Here is a 17,960-nt window from a genome sequence, read left to right on the forward strand (position 1 = left end):
ACCCGGGCTATAGCTTAGCTGGGTAAGCCAAATCTTTCTCAATTGGTAGGCTTGACTCATCTCACTGTTTGATTAATTTGTTTCTTTAGAATAGGGGTCGAATATACTAGTTCCTACGAGGAGTGGTATTTAGAGTTGAACTCTGTCATAAACTCTTTCTTAAATAAAGAGATGTCATAATGTAACTATGATAACTACAAATGTAGGGTAGACACATAGGAAAAATGATGCCGGTGAGGCCATGGACTCATAGCGGCTAGGTGTTATGTTGGTTGGGGAGGAGCATACATAATCAGAGCTATGGAGATGTAGCCTTCGGCTAAACTTCATTAACAAATATAATATATTCTTATGTCGTTATCTGGTATGTATTGAGTGATCAATGACTAAAGCGAAAAAGAAGGTTAATCATCGTTCCGCTGTATCGACTAACTTTTATAATACTTTTGATGGCAAGATTTAGCAGCTAAATGTTTGGTTTGTGTAACAAATCTAGCTACAGGTCAACCCATATTATTTATCCTTAATCATGTGAAATCAAAGGTTAATCAATTTAACAGATCGAATTTAGGATGCAGAGAAGGATCCGTGCGTGATGAAGATGTATCGATTAAAGAAAAGAGAAGATTTGGAGGAGAAGCAAGGCCAATGGCTGTACAAATTCAGAAGCCGCTGCACTCGAATTTACCGCCGATGTTTTCATCCAGCAGTGGCAGTGTCTCCGCCATCGACGGCACAGACCTGTGCGCCGGCAAGGAGTGTTGGCACATTGTTAGCAACCCAATACCCCCAAATCTCAATAAACCAATAGCTAGTACAAGCAATGGAAGACAAGTTCCAAGACAGGAACAGGTTGCCGCCTCCGCTGCGTTGCAGGTTCAAAACGTTCGAAGTGCAGCACTAGCTGCTTTTCATGTTGCTCTCCCTTGGACTTGTTTTGGCCAGGACATGAGTGAGCTGCTAAACTGGGCCATTGTAAAGCCGACCCAAGTCCCTAACAATTCCTCTCCCTTAAAATTCAGCTTGTGCGCAAGTCGACAACGAAACTCTACTATTATAAAAATTAAAATTGAAGAAGTTTTTTTGGTATTTTGGTACGTCATCCGTGTTTGTATCACTTTTTAAGTTCATTTGCATTTAGAAATATATATCCGTATTTGAGTCGATTTTTAAGATCGTTCACTTTTGGTAATACAGAAGGAATCATATAAGAAATCTGTTTAAAAAACCGCATGCTAACTTGAGACGATCGAACTCCTAACTATAGCTCATGATTTTCTAAAACTACTAGAAAAAGTACCCATGCGTTGCAACGGGTGAAGTCTATTTTAATCTTATTATTATTATATGGTTTAGTTAAGATGAAATACACTGTGACAGTTCGCTTGGATATATATTTTTTTTAGAAAATCAGGAGCTACAGTTAGGAGTCTGATCGTCTCAAGTTAGCATGCGAATTTTTTTAAATATATTTCTTATATGATTCCTTCTGTATTAACAAAAGTGAACGATCTTAAAAACCGATTCAAATATGGATATGTATTTCTAAAAACAAATGAACTTAAAAACCAACTCATACACAGATGACGTACCAAAAATACCGGCAAAAATATCTTCAATTTTTATAATAATAGAGATATATATCCAAGCGAATTCCCACAGTAAATTTCATCTTAACTAAACCATATAACAATAATAAGATTAAAATAGATTTCACCCGTTGCAACGCACGGGCATTTTTTCTAGTAAGTATGAAAAGGCAAATTTTGCCACAGGACATCATGACTTTGCGGTTTTAGCTGTAGAACACTGTGCGAAGTGACTTTTGAGGAAACACACTCTTAAAATGTGGTTATTTGCTGGTGGACACCACACCCATTAAATTAATAATTTCCAGTTGAATAAGGGAGAGAAATTGTGTGAAAGTTCTAAAATGTCCTTGGGCCCACATGTTAAGTCTTCCTAGTTCCTTCTCTCTTCTCTCTGTCCCCTCCTTCCACACTGCCATGGCTGGCGCTTCTCCATCCTCCATGTCGACACAGAGGAGATGGCTTGTGCTGGGCTAGTGTCACACCCAGAAATTTAGCCCAAATTTCCAGAGTATTTTGTGTATTAAATCTCTGTCCAGGACCAGCCAAGGTACACAAGACGACAAGTAATAAACAGTTCCAGACGTAAATAAAGCGTAAATACTTATAGAAGAGGCACTTAGTCCTCACACCGAAAGGAAACGGCAGCAGCAGAAAAGGGCGATCCTAGCGGGGCTTCAGCTCCACTCCACAGGCAAAACTCAACTGGGGTCCGAGCCTTAGTCTTCTAACTCCATCTTCAGCTCAGAAGCACTACACTTCTGAAAAGAGGAAATAATATCAAGGCTGAGTAAAACCACCGTACTCAGCAAGCCAAACCAACGATGCATTCGTGCAAGGGGAGACAAAGGGAGGTTTGTGGCTATTTGCATAAAGGCGGTTGTAAAACATTTTATTAAGCAAAATAGTTAAACAATTGATTAATTAAAGTAATATTAAATCTCCACTGAACAACGCTACACCACGTTGAACTCACGGTGACTCTGGTCGTTCGAATAGTCTGGTCCGGTCCAGTTTAAAGATCGGCTATGCAATCAACCCGGGAAAAACCGATTGAACCGCCGGTTTTTAGCAAGAACCGGGAAGAAAATAGAAGAAAAATGTGGGCAGAGGGGTTCGAACCCCCAACCTTCCCTTTAGACTCGAGAAACCCCACCACTGAGCTATGCATGCTTGTGTGATTGGACTATGTATCTCATTTTATTTAAACCGTCTTGGGCCGGCGGTTCAACCGGTTGAACCAATCAAACCGTGAACCGAGGCTTCGACCGGTTCGATGTCCGGTCCGGTCCTAATAACTATCCCTTTGACCAAGGACACCACACCTCAGGTTTCACCCCCACTCCTCTATAGGCAGCAGACAGTCCCCTCTCGTGCCTAGGTAAATCCGGAAGCGACAAAAGCCGTCGCAGGGCCCATCCTGCTCCATCACGGCCACCCTTGCCTGGATGCGTCAACCAAAGGAAAGCTATACTTCAAGTCAGACAGTTACCCATTCCCGCTTGTAGCAAGCGCTGTAAGTCTTCCAGTGCATCCCGCGAACCGGTCCTTAATTGCCATGTGTGCGACAGGAACCTACGGTTGACGTGCACGGCGAGGGAGGCAAGCTGATCGGAGCCATATGCCGTTGAGGGAGAGAGCGCCATGATGCCGTCGGGTGGCACATGGGGTCGGGGAGCGGGGCAGAGAAGAGCTGGGCATGGGGGCACATGGTTTGAAAGACGTACAAGGAGGCGGCGACGGCGGTCATCTACGGCGGCAGCGGCCGTCTTCTGCTACAGCTGCATTCCGCGCAGCTGCGCCGTCCGCTGCTCCGCCATCGCAGCGGTCACCGCTCCTACACAGGCACGCCACCACGTCGCTAGCTGCTGCTCCACCTCCGCGCCGACCACCACTCCACCTTCATGCTGGCTGCCACTCCTGCATGAGTGCGCCACCGTGTCGCCCACCACCTTGCGCAGCACGCGCGCCGCCCTGCGCCGTGCAGCCGCTACAAGCCGTGCCGTTGAGGGAGAAAGAGAGGAAGAAGATAGGAAGAGAAAGAGAAGGAAGGGGCAATTTGGTCAAGGCATGTAAAAACATGGGGGCCCTCTCATATAGTCGACACGGAAATTATTAATTTAATAGGTGCGATGTCCCCTGGCAAATAACCATATTTTGAGAGTGTTTTCCCCCATAAGACAATTCACGTGGTGTGCTACAAACTAAAACCATAAAGTTACGATATCTTGCGGCAAAATTTGCCGTATGAAAAACTCAGCTCTACCTGGATCCAATGGCATGTGCAAAATTTTGACACGGTGTGTATTTGAATTGCTTTTCAGCAGTTTGAAATATTGCCCAAACTATCCTCTATGCTGCAAAAACTCAACTATAGACTCATGTCCACCATATCTAGGGATCTCAATCTGATATAATTAATGATCAAGAAACACCCACCATCTAAAGTAATCTCCCACATCTGATTTGTGTGTAAAAGCAAGAAATTGTTACCTCCTGTCATAAAAGTTGATTCATGGAATTAGAAGACCGAATACTCCCACCGTCCCATTTTAAGCGCAATAATAAGTTTTCGTGTCCAACTTTAATCGTTCATCTTATTTGAAGTTTTTATAATTAGTATTTTTATTGTTAGGAGATGATAAAACATGAATAGAACTTTATGCGTGACTTATGTTTTTAAACTATTCTAAAAAAATAAATAAGACGGATAATTAAAGTTGGACACGGAAAATCATGACTGCACTTAAAATGGGATAGAATTCGTGATACTAGCTGATGTGAAAACAACAATATGGAAGTCTCGAAAAAAATAAATTTGAAAATATACTGTTCATTCATTTTTTTTAGAAATACTCGAGATGCAAATTGTTTTGTAGAAATATACCGTCGATCTTGCATAACTGTTGCGAAAAATAATATAGAAATGACGTCACAGACGGTATCGCGCGGTGAAAATGCGAGACCACACGATCTTGCACTGAACAACAAGAGACCATGTGGTCTCACGGACCGTAAGAGCAAGTTTAATAGTATAGCCAACTACTAACTCCAATTTATCTATAGCCAATCTAATAGCTTATTCATACAATAATTACATACTACACTATTAATATCTGGTCCCACCTGTCATACACATTACATCTTAGAGTCCGTGCTACAGCTGGCTACAAATCTATAGCCCACTGCCATTCTCTCTTCTTATTTATCTATTTAAAATATGTTTACAGCTGGCTTATAGCTTGTTAGTGTACCTGCTTTAAGAGCGAGACCATTCGCTGTCTCGCTGATTGAAACAGCGACACCGGCATGGCAGTCCCGGCGATCTCACTTCAATTAGTGGTTAATTACCTAATTAAGTATTAACTAATAATAATTAGTAATTAATTATCCTAACTAGCGATTAAGGACAATTAATCACTAATTAACTGGCGTGGCAGTGTGTTATCACTGTTTCAATCAGCGAGAGTTCTTTGGTTCCGCGAGATGGCCTCGCACTTTCTCCACGCGATACTGTCCACGATTCACGGTCGTTATGCAATATCAACTGTATATTTCTATAAATAAATTTACATCCCAAATATTTTTAAAATAAAATTAAATGAATAGTATATTTTTAAATTTAATACGATTCGAAGCATCACATAATACGATTTCTTTTTTCTTTTGTACCGCAACTGCAAGAGTCTGTTACGATTCTCAAGGCAACGCGCCGCGCACGCCTCATTCCCCTCCTCCGGTAGAAGACGAGGAGCCGAGGCGGCAGCCAGCTCAGCAGTCTCCTCCGCCCTGCCGCCGCCGGCGACCATGCCCGGCGACCATGCCGGCGCCGGCGCCGCCGTCGGCGCAGCGAAGGCCATGCAGCTCAAGGTGCTGATGCCTTCTTCCTTCCACAAGATGGTAAGAAGGAGAAGCTAGCCACCATTAATTTTCGGCGCCATTTGCTCTTTCTTTCTTTTGCTTTCTTGGTCTCTCCCCGTACCGTTTGTGCTCGATCCGTACTCGCCTTCGATGTCTGCGCGCAGCGCATCTCCGACGAGCTCGCCGCGGACCTCCTGGGCGAGCGCGGCGACGGCGGCGGCGGCGGCGGTGGAGCGCCGCGGCGGGCGGCGCGCGTGGTGAGCCCGGTCGGCAAGGTCTGGGACGTCGAGGTCGGCCGGGACGACGACGGCGACGGCGGCGGCGCGTTCCTGGGGCGCGGGTGGGCGGAGTTCGCGGCGGCGCACGGCCTGGGCATGGGGTGGTTCGTGGTGGTCCGGCACGAGGGCGGTGGCGTGCTCACCGTCAAGCTGTTCGACACCACCTGCTGCCTCTAGGACTTCGGCGCTCGCCCTGCAGGTAATCCAAAGGATTATTTGCACGCAAAATTTAAGTTAATCATTTTGGTTTTTGTTCTCTTTGGAGAAATACGGGTAATCAGATTGAACTTGGAAATCCACTTGCAAAATGTTTTTTTGAAAAATAAAATATACAAGATGATCAATTAGACAATTACTATGACATAAATGGTCATCCGGCAGAAATGAATAGCGATAGAGTATCACTGTCGGTTCACTTTGTTTTCCGCTAAAATCAAAATGAACAGGCAGATATATCGTTTTTAACTGGCACTCTAGCAGTGATGTTGTTTCTATGGTAGTGTGACTAGATCATTTTGATAAAAAAAAATAATATGACTGGAACCGGCACCTATATACTACTACTTAAAGATGTTAGTTGTTGTAAATAATCGGCACCTATACTGCCAACCACGTGGTATGAAAGTTTATAATGGGCATCTATATTCATTATAGGTGCTGGTTTTGAAACTGGCACTGATAACCAATTTCATCAATGTCGTTTACTATGTGTTGGTTGGGGAAACGGGTTTTCCAACTGGCACCTATCAATCTTTCTGTAATAGTGTTATTACCATTGGTTTGTCGGTTAAACATTTTCTTTTACTAGTTGTGACAACCAGAAGCGGTAGAGCAAGAGACGCGTCAAATAAGCCGCAATTCTTGAGGGTACTTCTACCGGGTTTCATGGAAAAGATGGTGCGCAAACTCATATCCTATTCCTGCGGCCTTTGTTTTCCGCCTACTGGTTTACCTTTTACATTACTATAATTTTCAAAATACAATTTTTTTTACTGCTGATTTCTATTGCCAAGCATTTGAATAACTTGATGATAATAATACTATGAAAGTATTTTTGAAGTGAAATCTACAAATACGATTTCTAAATATTTAGAAAGTTACCGAAATTTAAAAATCAAAATTATCACTTCTGCCACTAGCTAGTTTAATTATCAAGCATCTGTTAGCCAACAAACTTTATAGTTTTACCATTCCTCTTTGCATTCCATCATGGTGCAATTCGCAATAGCACACAGGTCAAATTGTCAATGATACCTCACTTAGAACTAGACAGAGCTCTCTCCTTGAACAAGATTGATCCATGTTTATGAGAGAGGTAGTTGTGACTTTTCACGTCAATCTAACGGCTCAAACATAGGGAATGTTGTCCATTTCTGTAGCGAGAAACCTGATAATTTGATCTACCTAATTAGTGACATGAACAAAATAATCCCTCGATATACCTTTTCTGAATTTGCCTTTCTCTTGTAAATAGACCCTTCTTTATCAATATATAAGGCAATCTTCTTGTCTCTTTCTTTCAAAAAAACAAAAAGAATTTGCCTTTCTGAATATTCAGAGTTGAGATGTCAGATGTATATATCATGAAACTATGCATATTGCACTGACATATCTGTTCTAACAGAGGATCCCTGCTAAGTTTGTACAACATTACATTGCCGAAGAGCATCTGAACATCCACATGGCTAGCATTTTAAGCCCCCTCGGCAAATTCTGGCGCATTGAGCTCGAGAAGGATGAATTGGGCATGTTTTTCAAAGGAGGCTGGTTACAGTTTCTGTCATTCCATGGCATTTCCCCGGGTGATGTTGTGCTCTTGAGGCATGAAGGCAACTTAGTGTTCAAAATCAAAGTGTTTGGGATCAATGGATGCAAGAAAGATTTGAAGACCAAGGACGACATCACAATTCAGCAAAGTGAGCCATCAAATTTGAGTTGCTGACATTTGAATTAATCTGTCCTAAGAACATGCTACCGTTCGATTCTTTTCTGTCTTCTCTACATTTTGCAGGTGCTAGAAACCAACATGAAACACCTTCTTTTTCTACAAGGAAATGTAACAAGAACAGTAGATTTGGCGAAGATTGTAAAAACCAATTACAGGAAATACCTTGCAGTATAAAGGGTAGCAGAAAGAAAGGCAGAGAAACAAAACGGCCGAAAAAATCCAAATCTATCTACGAGATCGGACCACCTTCTTGGATAAAGAAGGAGATCAGCAACTATATGCTGGAAAATGGCAATATTGTAAGTGCTAGTATTAGTTCCTCCCACGCATGATATATATGACGAGCATATTATGAATAAGACAAAAAGTTTGTTTGAAGGAGTTTTAGATTCTAATAAGCAACTGGTGAGTATCTGGAGAAGCTGAGAAAACTAGCTTCTGTCTTTTTCTCAAAATCAGCATTTGATTCTAGTAGGAGCTGTAGCATGCATATAAGCTTCCCCAAATAGGCCCAAAGTAGCTCCACTAAGAATAAGATAAATGCATTTACACTTGCTATGGAGTATTCCTATTGTTCAAGTAGCTATACTCCCCATAGATATCACTCAAGCTCAGCCACCATTATACTAAAATTTTACACTCGCACAAGAATTATTTTCATTCATTACACTGCAAGAACATGTCATGCATCCTAGCTAGATCATGTATAGAATCAGTGTTGCGTTCACATTTCACGCCACTAAAGTGAAAAAAAAAAAGGTTCAGCTGATCAGACTAAACCAATCCACTGTACATCTACAGTCTTTGCCAGGGATCTTCTGCAAGTCGATCGGGCTCGTAGAAGAAACCACCATCACTCTAATGATCAACAGCTCGAGAGGAAGAAGCAGCAGCAGCAGCAGCAGGTCATGGGAGGTGGCTTGTAGTGTAAACAAGAACGGATACGGCTGCTGCAACCTGCTTCCATCCGGCTGGAAGAGGTTCTGCCAGGCGAACGGTCTCCTCGTAGGCGACGTCTGCACCTTCAGCGTCGTCGAGGCCACCCTGTGGCATGTTGCCATCGATCGAGTCGAGCGTAGCTGATGCTAGAGCTTCAATTAGCCGGATACTGCTATTCGTCTGGCTGATTGTGTCTCTGATATATGCCCTGGTTATTCTGGACATGCAGTTTTTGTTTTGTTTGTTTTTTTTTTTTTTGCAATTTGGGATGATGACAAAGATGATGGATTGATGGTGGTGGTGATGGCTTTGGGTTGTACACTTACAGCAGGTACAATAGCAGGCTATAAGCCAGCTGCAAACATATTTTAAGGAGATAAATAAGGTGAGAGAAGAGCAGCGAGCTACAGATTTGTAGCCAGCTGTAGCACGGACTCCAAAACGCAGTATATGTATGACAGGTGGGACTAGGTATTAATAGTATAGTACGTAATTATTGTATGAATGAGCTACTAGATTGGCTATGGATGAATTAGAGCTAGTAGTTGGCTATACTATTAAACTTGCTCTTAATTAAGTGGTCTAGTAGTGCTAACTGCCAAATGGTTTGTCCTTTTGATGCCGTTTCAAAAAATGGGGATAAAGGGTGTGCTTAGTTAGAGGCTTGAGGAAGATGATTGTCTTTCAGTCACCTTGTTGGTCGAATTTTGAAGTTTGAATTGTTTAAATTTCCCTCATAAGCACATGCTTCCCCTGTCTCAAAATGTAGCTATTTATAGTGTAACAACATGTCCTAATATGAAGCTATTTCTCCACCTACCCTCTCATCTCAACCAAAAACAACCATTCTTTCCACATATTTTCTTTTCTTCACCAATCACAACCCTCCTCCAATTATCTCTACCTACTTTATTAATATTCGTGCCTACCTAAAAAAACGTTTACATTATGGGATGGTTGAGGTAATTGGCTAAAAATGTTTGGATTGCTATGCATTGAAACCAATGTCTTAGAAATGCTTATATTGTGTAAAAATTTACTGCCTGTGAGGGTTGGCGGTACTATAATCATGGCCGTCAATCAAGCACGATCCAATGTGGTCTTATATAGGCGAGTTTGGACATAGTCTTAGATAGCATTGATCTTATATAGGCGACGCGAGGCGTGGCATGGCTGGCTGGCTGCTGCTGCTGCTCGCGATTACCCGTGTAACAAATGATAGAATCAATCCAGGCATGAAAGAGAAGACTGAAGTCTATCATCCAGGCATGTAAAGAAAAGAATAGAGTTTGTCAGCAAGCTGAAAAACTTCGAAGTGTTAGCGTTGTCATGTAGACTGCATGATGCCCCATATGTTGCCGCCGCGCACATCCCGCTGCCGTCTACAAGGCAGTGGATCGGAAGCAGCACAAGGGAGGGCAAGGGGGATGACAAGAAAGAAGAAGGGCCTACCCGGCTTCACCGTCGCTAGGAAGAAGCAGTCACCACCGTGCCAAAGCCATCCTCCATTGTCACATGTGTCGTCGGCAACATCGGATCTAAAGCAGCGAAGGAGGAGCGTCGGTGTCAGTCGGGTCAGATCTGTAGTAGGGAGAGGGGGCGGCGGCCGGGGGAGGAAGATGTCGTGCCGATTGGAGCTCTGATTCTTTCATCGGAGTTTGATCTCGTCGGTGCTGAGGTTGATCCACACCACTGAGCTTGGAGTCCGCCACCTGAGCTCGATTTTTCGTCACCAAAGCTCGCCGCATGAGCAGAGAGGCCACCAGCAGAACTGGGGAGGTAGAGGAGCAACGATGTGGATGTGACCAACAGCGGTGAGTAGAGACGAGGTGATGTACGGAGGCGGCGGGAAATGAATCAATGACGCAACTGCTTCTTGGCTCCTCCGCCGATGGGGAACAGGGAAGGCAAAGAGGAGAGAAAGAGAGGTAGATGAAAAGTGATTTACTGATGGGAGTGGGACCCATCAAACAAAAAAGTTTGCATTGTGAGATGAGTTGTTTCATCCTACTTAACAACAGGGATTGAAATTTCATTTCGAAATTTCTTAAATTTCGGACCCCTGGCAAATCTGTATCTTGGCCAAACTTTTCGTTTTTTCTAAAAAAAAATTCAATATTTCGAAATTTACGAAATTTTCGGATTTTCTCAAAAATTGTTTTTCAATATTTCGAAATTTACGAAATTTTCGGTTTTTCTCAACATACCTCCGACTTACGTGCTCCCACCGGACCAGTTCATAATAGGCTAGAGTAGTACCACTTTCCCCTATCCGGGTCCGCGACGCAACGCGACCGGAAAACAGAAGAAGCGCGTTGAAACCGGCGGCGCCCATGGCGGCCATGTCGTCGGCGGCGGACGGCCTCCTCGCGATGGCGGAGGAGGCGGAGCGGCGGCGCGACCTCGGCGCCGCCGCGCGGTGCCTGGAGGCGGCGCTGGCCCCGCCGCCGCCCGCCTCCGCCGCGTCGGCGGCGGCCGCGCCGCTCCTCCCGCTCGCCGAGGCCCGGGCGCGGCTGCGGCTCGCGGCCCTGCTGCTGCGCTCCCGCTCCGGGGGGCTCGCCGCCGCCAAGTCCCACCTCGAGCGCGCCCTCCTCCTCCTCTCCCCGCTCCCCTCGGCTCCGCCCCGGCTCAAGCTCCTCGCCCACTCCCTCCTCGCCACCGCCTACGGCGTCCTCGGCGCCGTCCCCTCGCAGAAGAACGTGCTCCGCCGCGGCCTGGGGCTCCTCGCCTCCGCCTCCGCGTCGGGCCTCCTCGCCCGTGGCCCGGCCCTCCTCTGGACCTGCAACTTCCAGACGCAGCTCGCCTCCGCGCTCGCCGTAGATGGGGACGCCGCCTCCGCGCTCTCCACGCTGTCCGCCGGCGCCTCCGCCGCCGCGGAGCTCGGGAGCCCCCAGCTCGAGCTCTTCTTCGCCGCCACCGGCCTCCACGTCCACCTCCTCTGCTGGGAGGACAACGCCGCCGTTGAGGCCGCCGTCACGCGCGCCTCCGGCCTCTGGGAAGCACTCCCCGCCGACCAGGTAGCCTTAGATTAGGGTTTCTTTTTTTCTTTAATCCTATAAATAGTATTTCTTCCCTTCCATGTTATAAGTCGCTTAAGTCAAACTTCTCCAAATTTGGCCAAGTTTATAGAAAAACATAGCAGTATTTGGAACACCAAATTAGTTGTATTAAATCTAATATTGAATACATTTTGATAGTATGATAGTTTTGTGTAGAAAATGTTGATATGTTTTTCTATAAATTTGGACAAACTTAAATAAGTTTAACTTAGAAAAAAAAGTCACAGCGACTTATTATATGTAGCAGAGGGAGTTGCTAAGATTGTAGTAATCTGTGTGGAGACTCTAATTGTAATGTATCTTTCTAAAAAATACAATTGAATTTAGCTTTTTGTTGAATTGGGTGCAGAAGGAGCAGTGGACTGGGTTGTTCTTCTACACAGAGCTGCTTCAGACCTTCTACCTGTTGAGGACATGTGACTACAAGGCTGCCTCGCAGCATGTGGAGCGGCTAGACACTGCCGCGAAGGACGAGATGCAGAAAGGCCAGCGGGTTCAGGAGCTTGCTGCTGAGCTCGGCACGGTGGAGAGAACGCTAGCGCAACCAGGGTTGAAGGAGAGGGAGAGGTCGGCGCTAACGCACAAGCAGAGGCAGCTCAAGTATCAGCTGCAAACATTGTGTGGCTATGACAAACTGAATGATGTGTTGGATTACGGGGATAAGTTGCTGTTGGCACCGCCGCCGATGCATGGGGAGTGGCTCCCACGGGCTGCGGTGTTTGTGCTGGTGGATCTCATGGTTGTCATGGTGAGCCGGCCAAAAGGAATATTTAAGGAGTGCGGAAAGAGAATTCATTCAGGACTGGAGCTCATTCGTGGTATGTGCTGCTGAATATCAACTAATTTGAATTATTGCTATAAAAATGGGGGCATCTTGCTAACTAGGCATCTCTAGACATTTCTAGTTTACAACCATGGCCACAAGATAGTAGCTGTTTCCTTCTTGTGCAGTTTAGGCAGGTCTGAACTTGATTCAACCATTTCATTGTCTATTCTCATGTATCCACGACATCCGAATGACTTGATGCTACAGTTTTTGTTCAACTATAGGAGATTGTGTGTAGAAAACTAAGGAAAATTCAACCAACACAAATAGTACGATTTATTGCTCCAATGAACTTTTTTTTACGTATAAAAGGCTTATCTGTCTCAGAGTACACGTGTCAACATTTTCTCATATGTGTCTACAATATAATTGTGATATGATATAAGTGTTGACTTTGGCATATGCTCAGAGACCCTTGCAAGTTGTGTGTATTGTTGACCAAGTTGTTGATTGAGCATTTTGAACTTAAGAGTCAAATTATCATGATATGGTAAGACCTACAACCAATCCATGAAGGATAATGTGCCTATGGCAAGCTCATGTAGCCGAACACTCCACTATCAGTTATCATTTTCAGCAAATCCCATCAATGTGTCCATGTCACTGCCCTTACCATGTTACTTGTTCGATTTGATATAAATGATGTAGCATTAGTTGAAAGAGATGAGGAGGGTGACAACGGGGCATTTAGTCTTTAATTAAATTTATCGTTTAGGTTTGTTTGATTCCTTTTGGGGCACCAAGCGAGGATGTGCTGACCAATTCTACATCATTGAGTTTCATTAAATAGGTCTCCCACTCAAAAGTGAAATTTGGATTTATTACATTCCAATCATATCCATGGCATAACACCTTGAGAAAATATAGCTGGCATGGTCTTATCTTCTGCAAGTGGTCAGCTGAATAGTTATCATCATAACCTTTGCATACCAGATTAACTCATCGCATACCTATCACTAGGAAATTTGGAAGGAAAGTTCTTCTAACACGATGTAGGTTGATGCCTTCATAGGCTAATGACTGCCTAAACACGCTCTTGCACCACACATTATTTTGGACCTTCAAAGCCTAGCTTTAGTTTTGTCCTTTAAATTCTCTAGGAACTTGTATATATATGGAACTTAGTGGTATTCACATTGTTTTCGACAGGGGAACTCTCGAAGCTTGGGATTGTGGATGGTGTGACAGGTGAGAAAATGGATTTCTTTTATTATTATATGGGGACTATTTACCATTTGTATGGTTCCATATGTATTTCTATATTCAAAGCTCACTCATGTTTTCTCTGATTGGTTATGTGCTTATGGTTCATTCATGATTCACCCACTGTACAGAACAGACAAGTCATGCTTCCATATGGCTTGTCTGATTATAGAATTTTATCAACTAGATTATGGATTTATGGTACCAATTGTGTTGAGTAAAAACATGTGTATGATGTATAGTTATTGCCTAGTACTTCTGACTGGTTTCACTTTTTAATCTGGCAATAGCATCCTATGGATGCCTTTAAATAGCCTTCATTTGTGACACTTGGTGACCTATAGGGTCAATGAGGCATAATTGCTAAAACTACACAAGGCAGCACCAATTTCTGCAAGTTAAAGATTGTGCCTACTATATGCATCATAATATTCTTCAAATATACCTATACTTGAAAGAGAATTCATGTAAAAGATTCTATTTGCCACTGTATTGAACATCTAGAAACAACTTTAGCTTCGGTTTAAATCGTTGCTTGTGTTCATGCGTGATATACCTTGTAGATTGTCTCAGTTGGTTGTAGTGAAATTAATTTTGTGTTCAATCTGAAAGCATTTTGTGGTCACTACATATGATCGAATCTCATGTGTTCATTAAATGCCTTTAGTCGTTTTCTTGTTCACTTTCCTTAACATGTTTCAGTGAGCTACTATAGGGTCATTTGGTTGAATCTTGTGGTTTGGCCTATTTATTTTAAATCGACCTGAAAAAGGTGGGATGTGGGAGTCGAACCCTGGTTGGCAGGGTGGGTTTTCGCCTCGGACTGTTGGCCACCACCCAGCTATCTGGTTTTTGTGCTTAGGAAGGAATACTCAATATATTTAAACTGTGTTTGAACAACAGTTTAACCAGCGGTTCACTGATCAGACCATTGGACCGGTGAACCAAGAGTCTGACCGGCTCGATAGATCCTAATATAGACCAATAAGGATAAAATTGCTATGGTACTTCCTCCTGTGGCCTTCGTCCTTTTTGATTGGTGTGTAAACACTGATGCAGAGGCAAATTTGGAACACTCTACAATATGGACAGCTGGCCTGTATTTGATGCTTTTACTCCAATTTTTGGAAAATAAAGTTGCTGTGGAACTCACGAGATCAGAATTCGTTGAAGCCCAAGAGGTAATTGCACAAACATGTTCATTTTTGACAAGTATCTGTTTTCATCTAGTACTATGTACTGTGGACAATATATGTCTCACATTACATTGGCCAGATATATGCTCTGTGCATATTACTGAGTTTGGTGTAGGCAAATGTGTCTAATTTTATAGATACAGTAATTATAATGGTACTATTCCCCAATAAAGAAACAGATGTATGGATCTTCCTTAGTTCCTTGTACACTTTATTCACTCAATTTACCCCCTTTTTTTGTAGGCTTTAGCTCAGATGATAAACTGGTTTACTCGTTTCCCAACAATTCTCCGAGGTTGTGAAAACACAATCGAAATGCTAAGGGGACAATATGCACACTCTGTCGGCTGCTTTGATGAGGCCGCTTTCCATTTCCTTGAAGCAGCAAGGGTATTTATCCCCCTCTGAGTATCACTTAACAGTTCTTGACCCCTATCATGTGCTTGTTAGTCGTATGCTATTAAACCAAAGTATTACTCTGTACTTTGCATCATGTTCTCTCCATCTTTCATGTGACCTAGGGACTTAGGTCAGTTTGCAGTTGCTGCATCATGTTGTGAAATCTCGTCAGTTAGGAGAATCTTTATTTTTCGATCCAAAAATATAATTGAATAAGTGCTTTTGAAAAGCCAATGCGATGTCAAATGGAACCTTAACACGAGGCATGGTGTCATTCATTATCTCTTGTCTGTAATGACAAGATCTATATTTCAATTGGTTACCATTTCTGTCATATGGTCTGCTCATGTTCTGTTGCAAGCTAAGCTGTCATACTCATATCTTAACTAAAATGCATGGAATGATTTCAGCTGACGGATAGCAGATCAATGCAATCTATGTGCCAAGTATATGCATCAGTATCCTACATTTGCATGGGTGATGCAGAATCAACTTCACAGGTGAAGTAGGATTTTATGTCAATCTTTCCTACCTGTCTTCTGCTGGCTAAAAAAACTAATTATTTCTTCACCTTTTCCATTCTTCAGGCACTAGAATTGGTTGGTCCTGCTTATAGAACCATGGACTCATTTGTTGGCGTGAGAGAGAAGACCTGTATAATTTTTGTTTATGGACTTTTACTTATGAGACAGCAGAATCCACAAGAAGCAAGGTAAGGAGTTATTATGATATAATAACTAGTGCACATGAGTATTGTTGTGTATTGCAGAATAGGTTTAAGGGACTCCATACTGTTACATTGTGTTCACATTGCATCTAATTATGTTCTGAGCACTACTAGCAAGTTTGCTAATAATCCATTGATATTTTGTGGATTCAGGCTTCGCCTTGCTGGTGGTTTGAGAATAGCACACCAACAGTTGGGTAATATCCAATTGGTTTCTCAGTATTTAACAATATTGGGTACATTAGCACTTCAATTACATGACTGTGGACAGGCCAGAGAGATCTTGAAGTCATCACTGACATTAGCTAAAACACTTTATGACATCCCAACCCAAATTTGGATCTTGTCAGTATTTACAGGTATGCCATAGTTACATGAAGTTCTATAAAATTAAATTGAAAATTCTTGTGGTAAAAATTGCATGTATATAGCTCCATTTGCTTCATTTAGCCTGTTCCGTTTCCTTACATAGGCTGTTTATATCACTTCATATGCATGCCATGTTCTGACTGCAAATTTGGTTGATCCTCATGTCAGAGTTATATCGAGAATTGAAAGAAAGGGAAAATGAAATGGAAAACTCTGAGTATGAAAGGAAGAAAGAAGATGATCTGCAAAGAAGGCTTTCGGAAGCCCATTCTAGTCCATTTCACCAGGAGCTGGTATGATACAACCAGAGCTTTTTTTAAGTTAATTAGGATATCTACCTGCTTCTTCTTGGCATGTTCGCTTTACATGGCTCCATTTCTTTCCTGCTGGTTTTATATCATGTTAGGATAGAGTCACTTTGGGATGGTTTCATACTTTCATAAGAGTGCCCAAACTAGATGTTTCAATCTTTTCCGGATCATATTATGGAATAATAATTATTTCTTGTGAAATGTCTAGGGAGAAAGTATCTTTTTGTAGGGCTAAACCAGGAGTATACTTTATCTAGTCTGCTATATCCTGACGTAAGGCACCGAGCAAAGAAATCATCGATCATAGCTAACTGCTACTATTCTAGAGAGTTTTGTTGCCCTACTTGTGGCCATTTATGGACATTCATTATTTACACGAGGGGTTTCCATTCGGATGTTTGGGTGGTTACCGATTCTCCATAATACATATGCAGCCTAGATTGACGCACGAAGCTCCCTTTCAGGTGGAGAAGACCAGAATCCAAGTTCAGCAGCTGCACAACTTCTCAAGGGAGCAGCAGGGGATGCCTGGCCCGACAACGGCGAAGGCCGACCTCGACATCCCCGAGTCGGTAGGGCTGTACGCTGCCCAGCCTTCTTCTGTCAAGAGGCTGATCGAACCGAGCTCGGTGCGACGCAGTAGCAGGAGGCGGCTATCCTGACAAAAATCCTGACCTGATGTCTGGGGTGCGTGCCCATCAAATGGGGGCAATGGAGCAGCAGCATGCTCACATACCAAATCTCTTGGGATATAGCAGCAATGGAAGAAGAGCTGTGACATTGTGTGAGGTTGTAGGTGCTGATTTATTCCATTGGTTGTTTATTTGTAGTTAATTATGCATTATAGATTGCTCTGTAAACAGATTAAGAGGTAGCAAAAGAACCGAGTTGGTATCGTATGGGTAGAAACTAGAAAGGAAAACAAAAGGTAGCTGCGGATTGAATTCTGTTGGTGATCATTTGTAGTTAAACAATCTAAAGATTGTGAAGTAAACGGAGGAAGTGAGAGGAAAAAGATGAGTCGGTTTCATTGTATGGCAGTTCAAGGAATCAAAGGATAGCTGCGGTCTGAATGGTAAAGTGATGTTAGCGAAAAATGAGATGCAACGCTTGTTGCATGCTTTTTTAAAAAAAATTATAATATTTTAAAAATAGACCCTTTAAAAAATATTTTTAATCTAAACTTTTTCGCCACGTTTAGGGTGCAGCTGCCAATGTCTACCGTCATGCCAGTTACATTGGCGGTAGGAGATTT

At 43.1% G+C, this 17,960-nt stretch overlaps 1 protein-coding gene and 1 pseudogene across 1 annotated transcript; both read left to right on the forward strand.

Moving 5' to 3' along the window:
• The first annotated feature begins 648 nt into the window (after nucleotides 1-648).
• LOC107277416 (putative B3 domain-containing protein Os04g0347400) lies at nucleotides 649-8,979 on the forward strand (annotated as a pseudogene).
• Nucleotides 8,980-10,885: 1,906 nt separating this feature from the next.
• On the forward strand, nucleotides 10,886-17,720 carry LOC4335536 (sister chromatid cohesion protein SCC4). The gene is made up of 10 exons (XM_026024943.2): nucleotides 10,886-11,632; nucleotides 12,024-12,492; nucleotides 13,650-13,688; nucleotides 14,763-14,884; nucleotides 15,143-15,289; nucleotides 15,709-15,798; nucleotides 15,886-16,010; nucleotides 16,179-16,384; nucleotides 16,563-16,687; nucleotides 17,170-17,720. The coding sequence occupies exons 1-10, from the start codon at nucleotides 10,949-10,951 to the stop codon at nucleotides 17,365-17,367; spliced, it is 2,205 nt and encodes a 734-aa protein (XP_025880728.2). The 5' UTR covers nucleotides 10,886-10,948; the 3' UTR covers nucleotides 17,368-17,720.
• The last annotated feature ends 240 nt before the right edge of the window (nucleotides 17,721-17,960 follow it).

Source organism: Oryza sativa, chromosome 4 (genome assembly GCF_034140825.1).
Source record: "Oryza sativa Japonica Group chromosome 4, ASM3414082v1".
NCBI classification, from domain to species: Eukaryota; Viridiplantae; Streptophyta; class Magnoliopsida; order Poales; family Poaceae; genus Oryza; species Oryza sativa.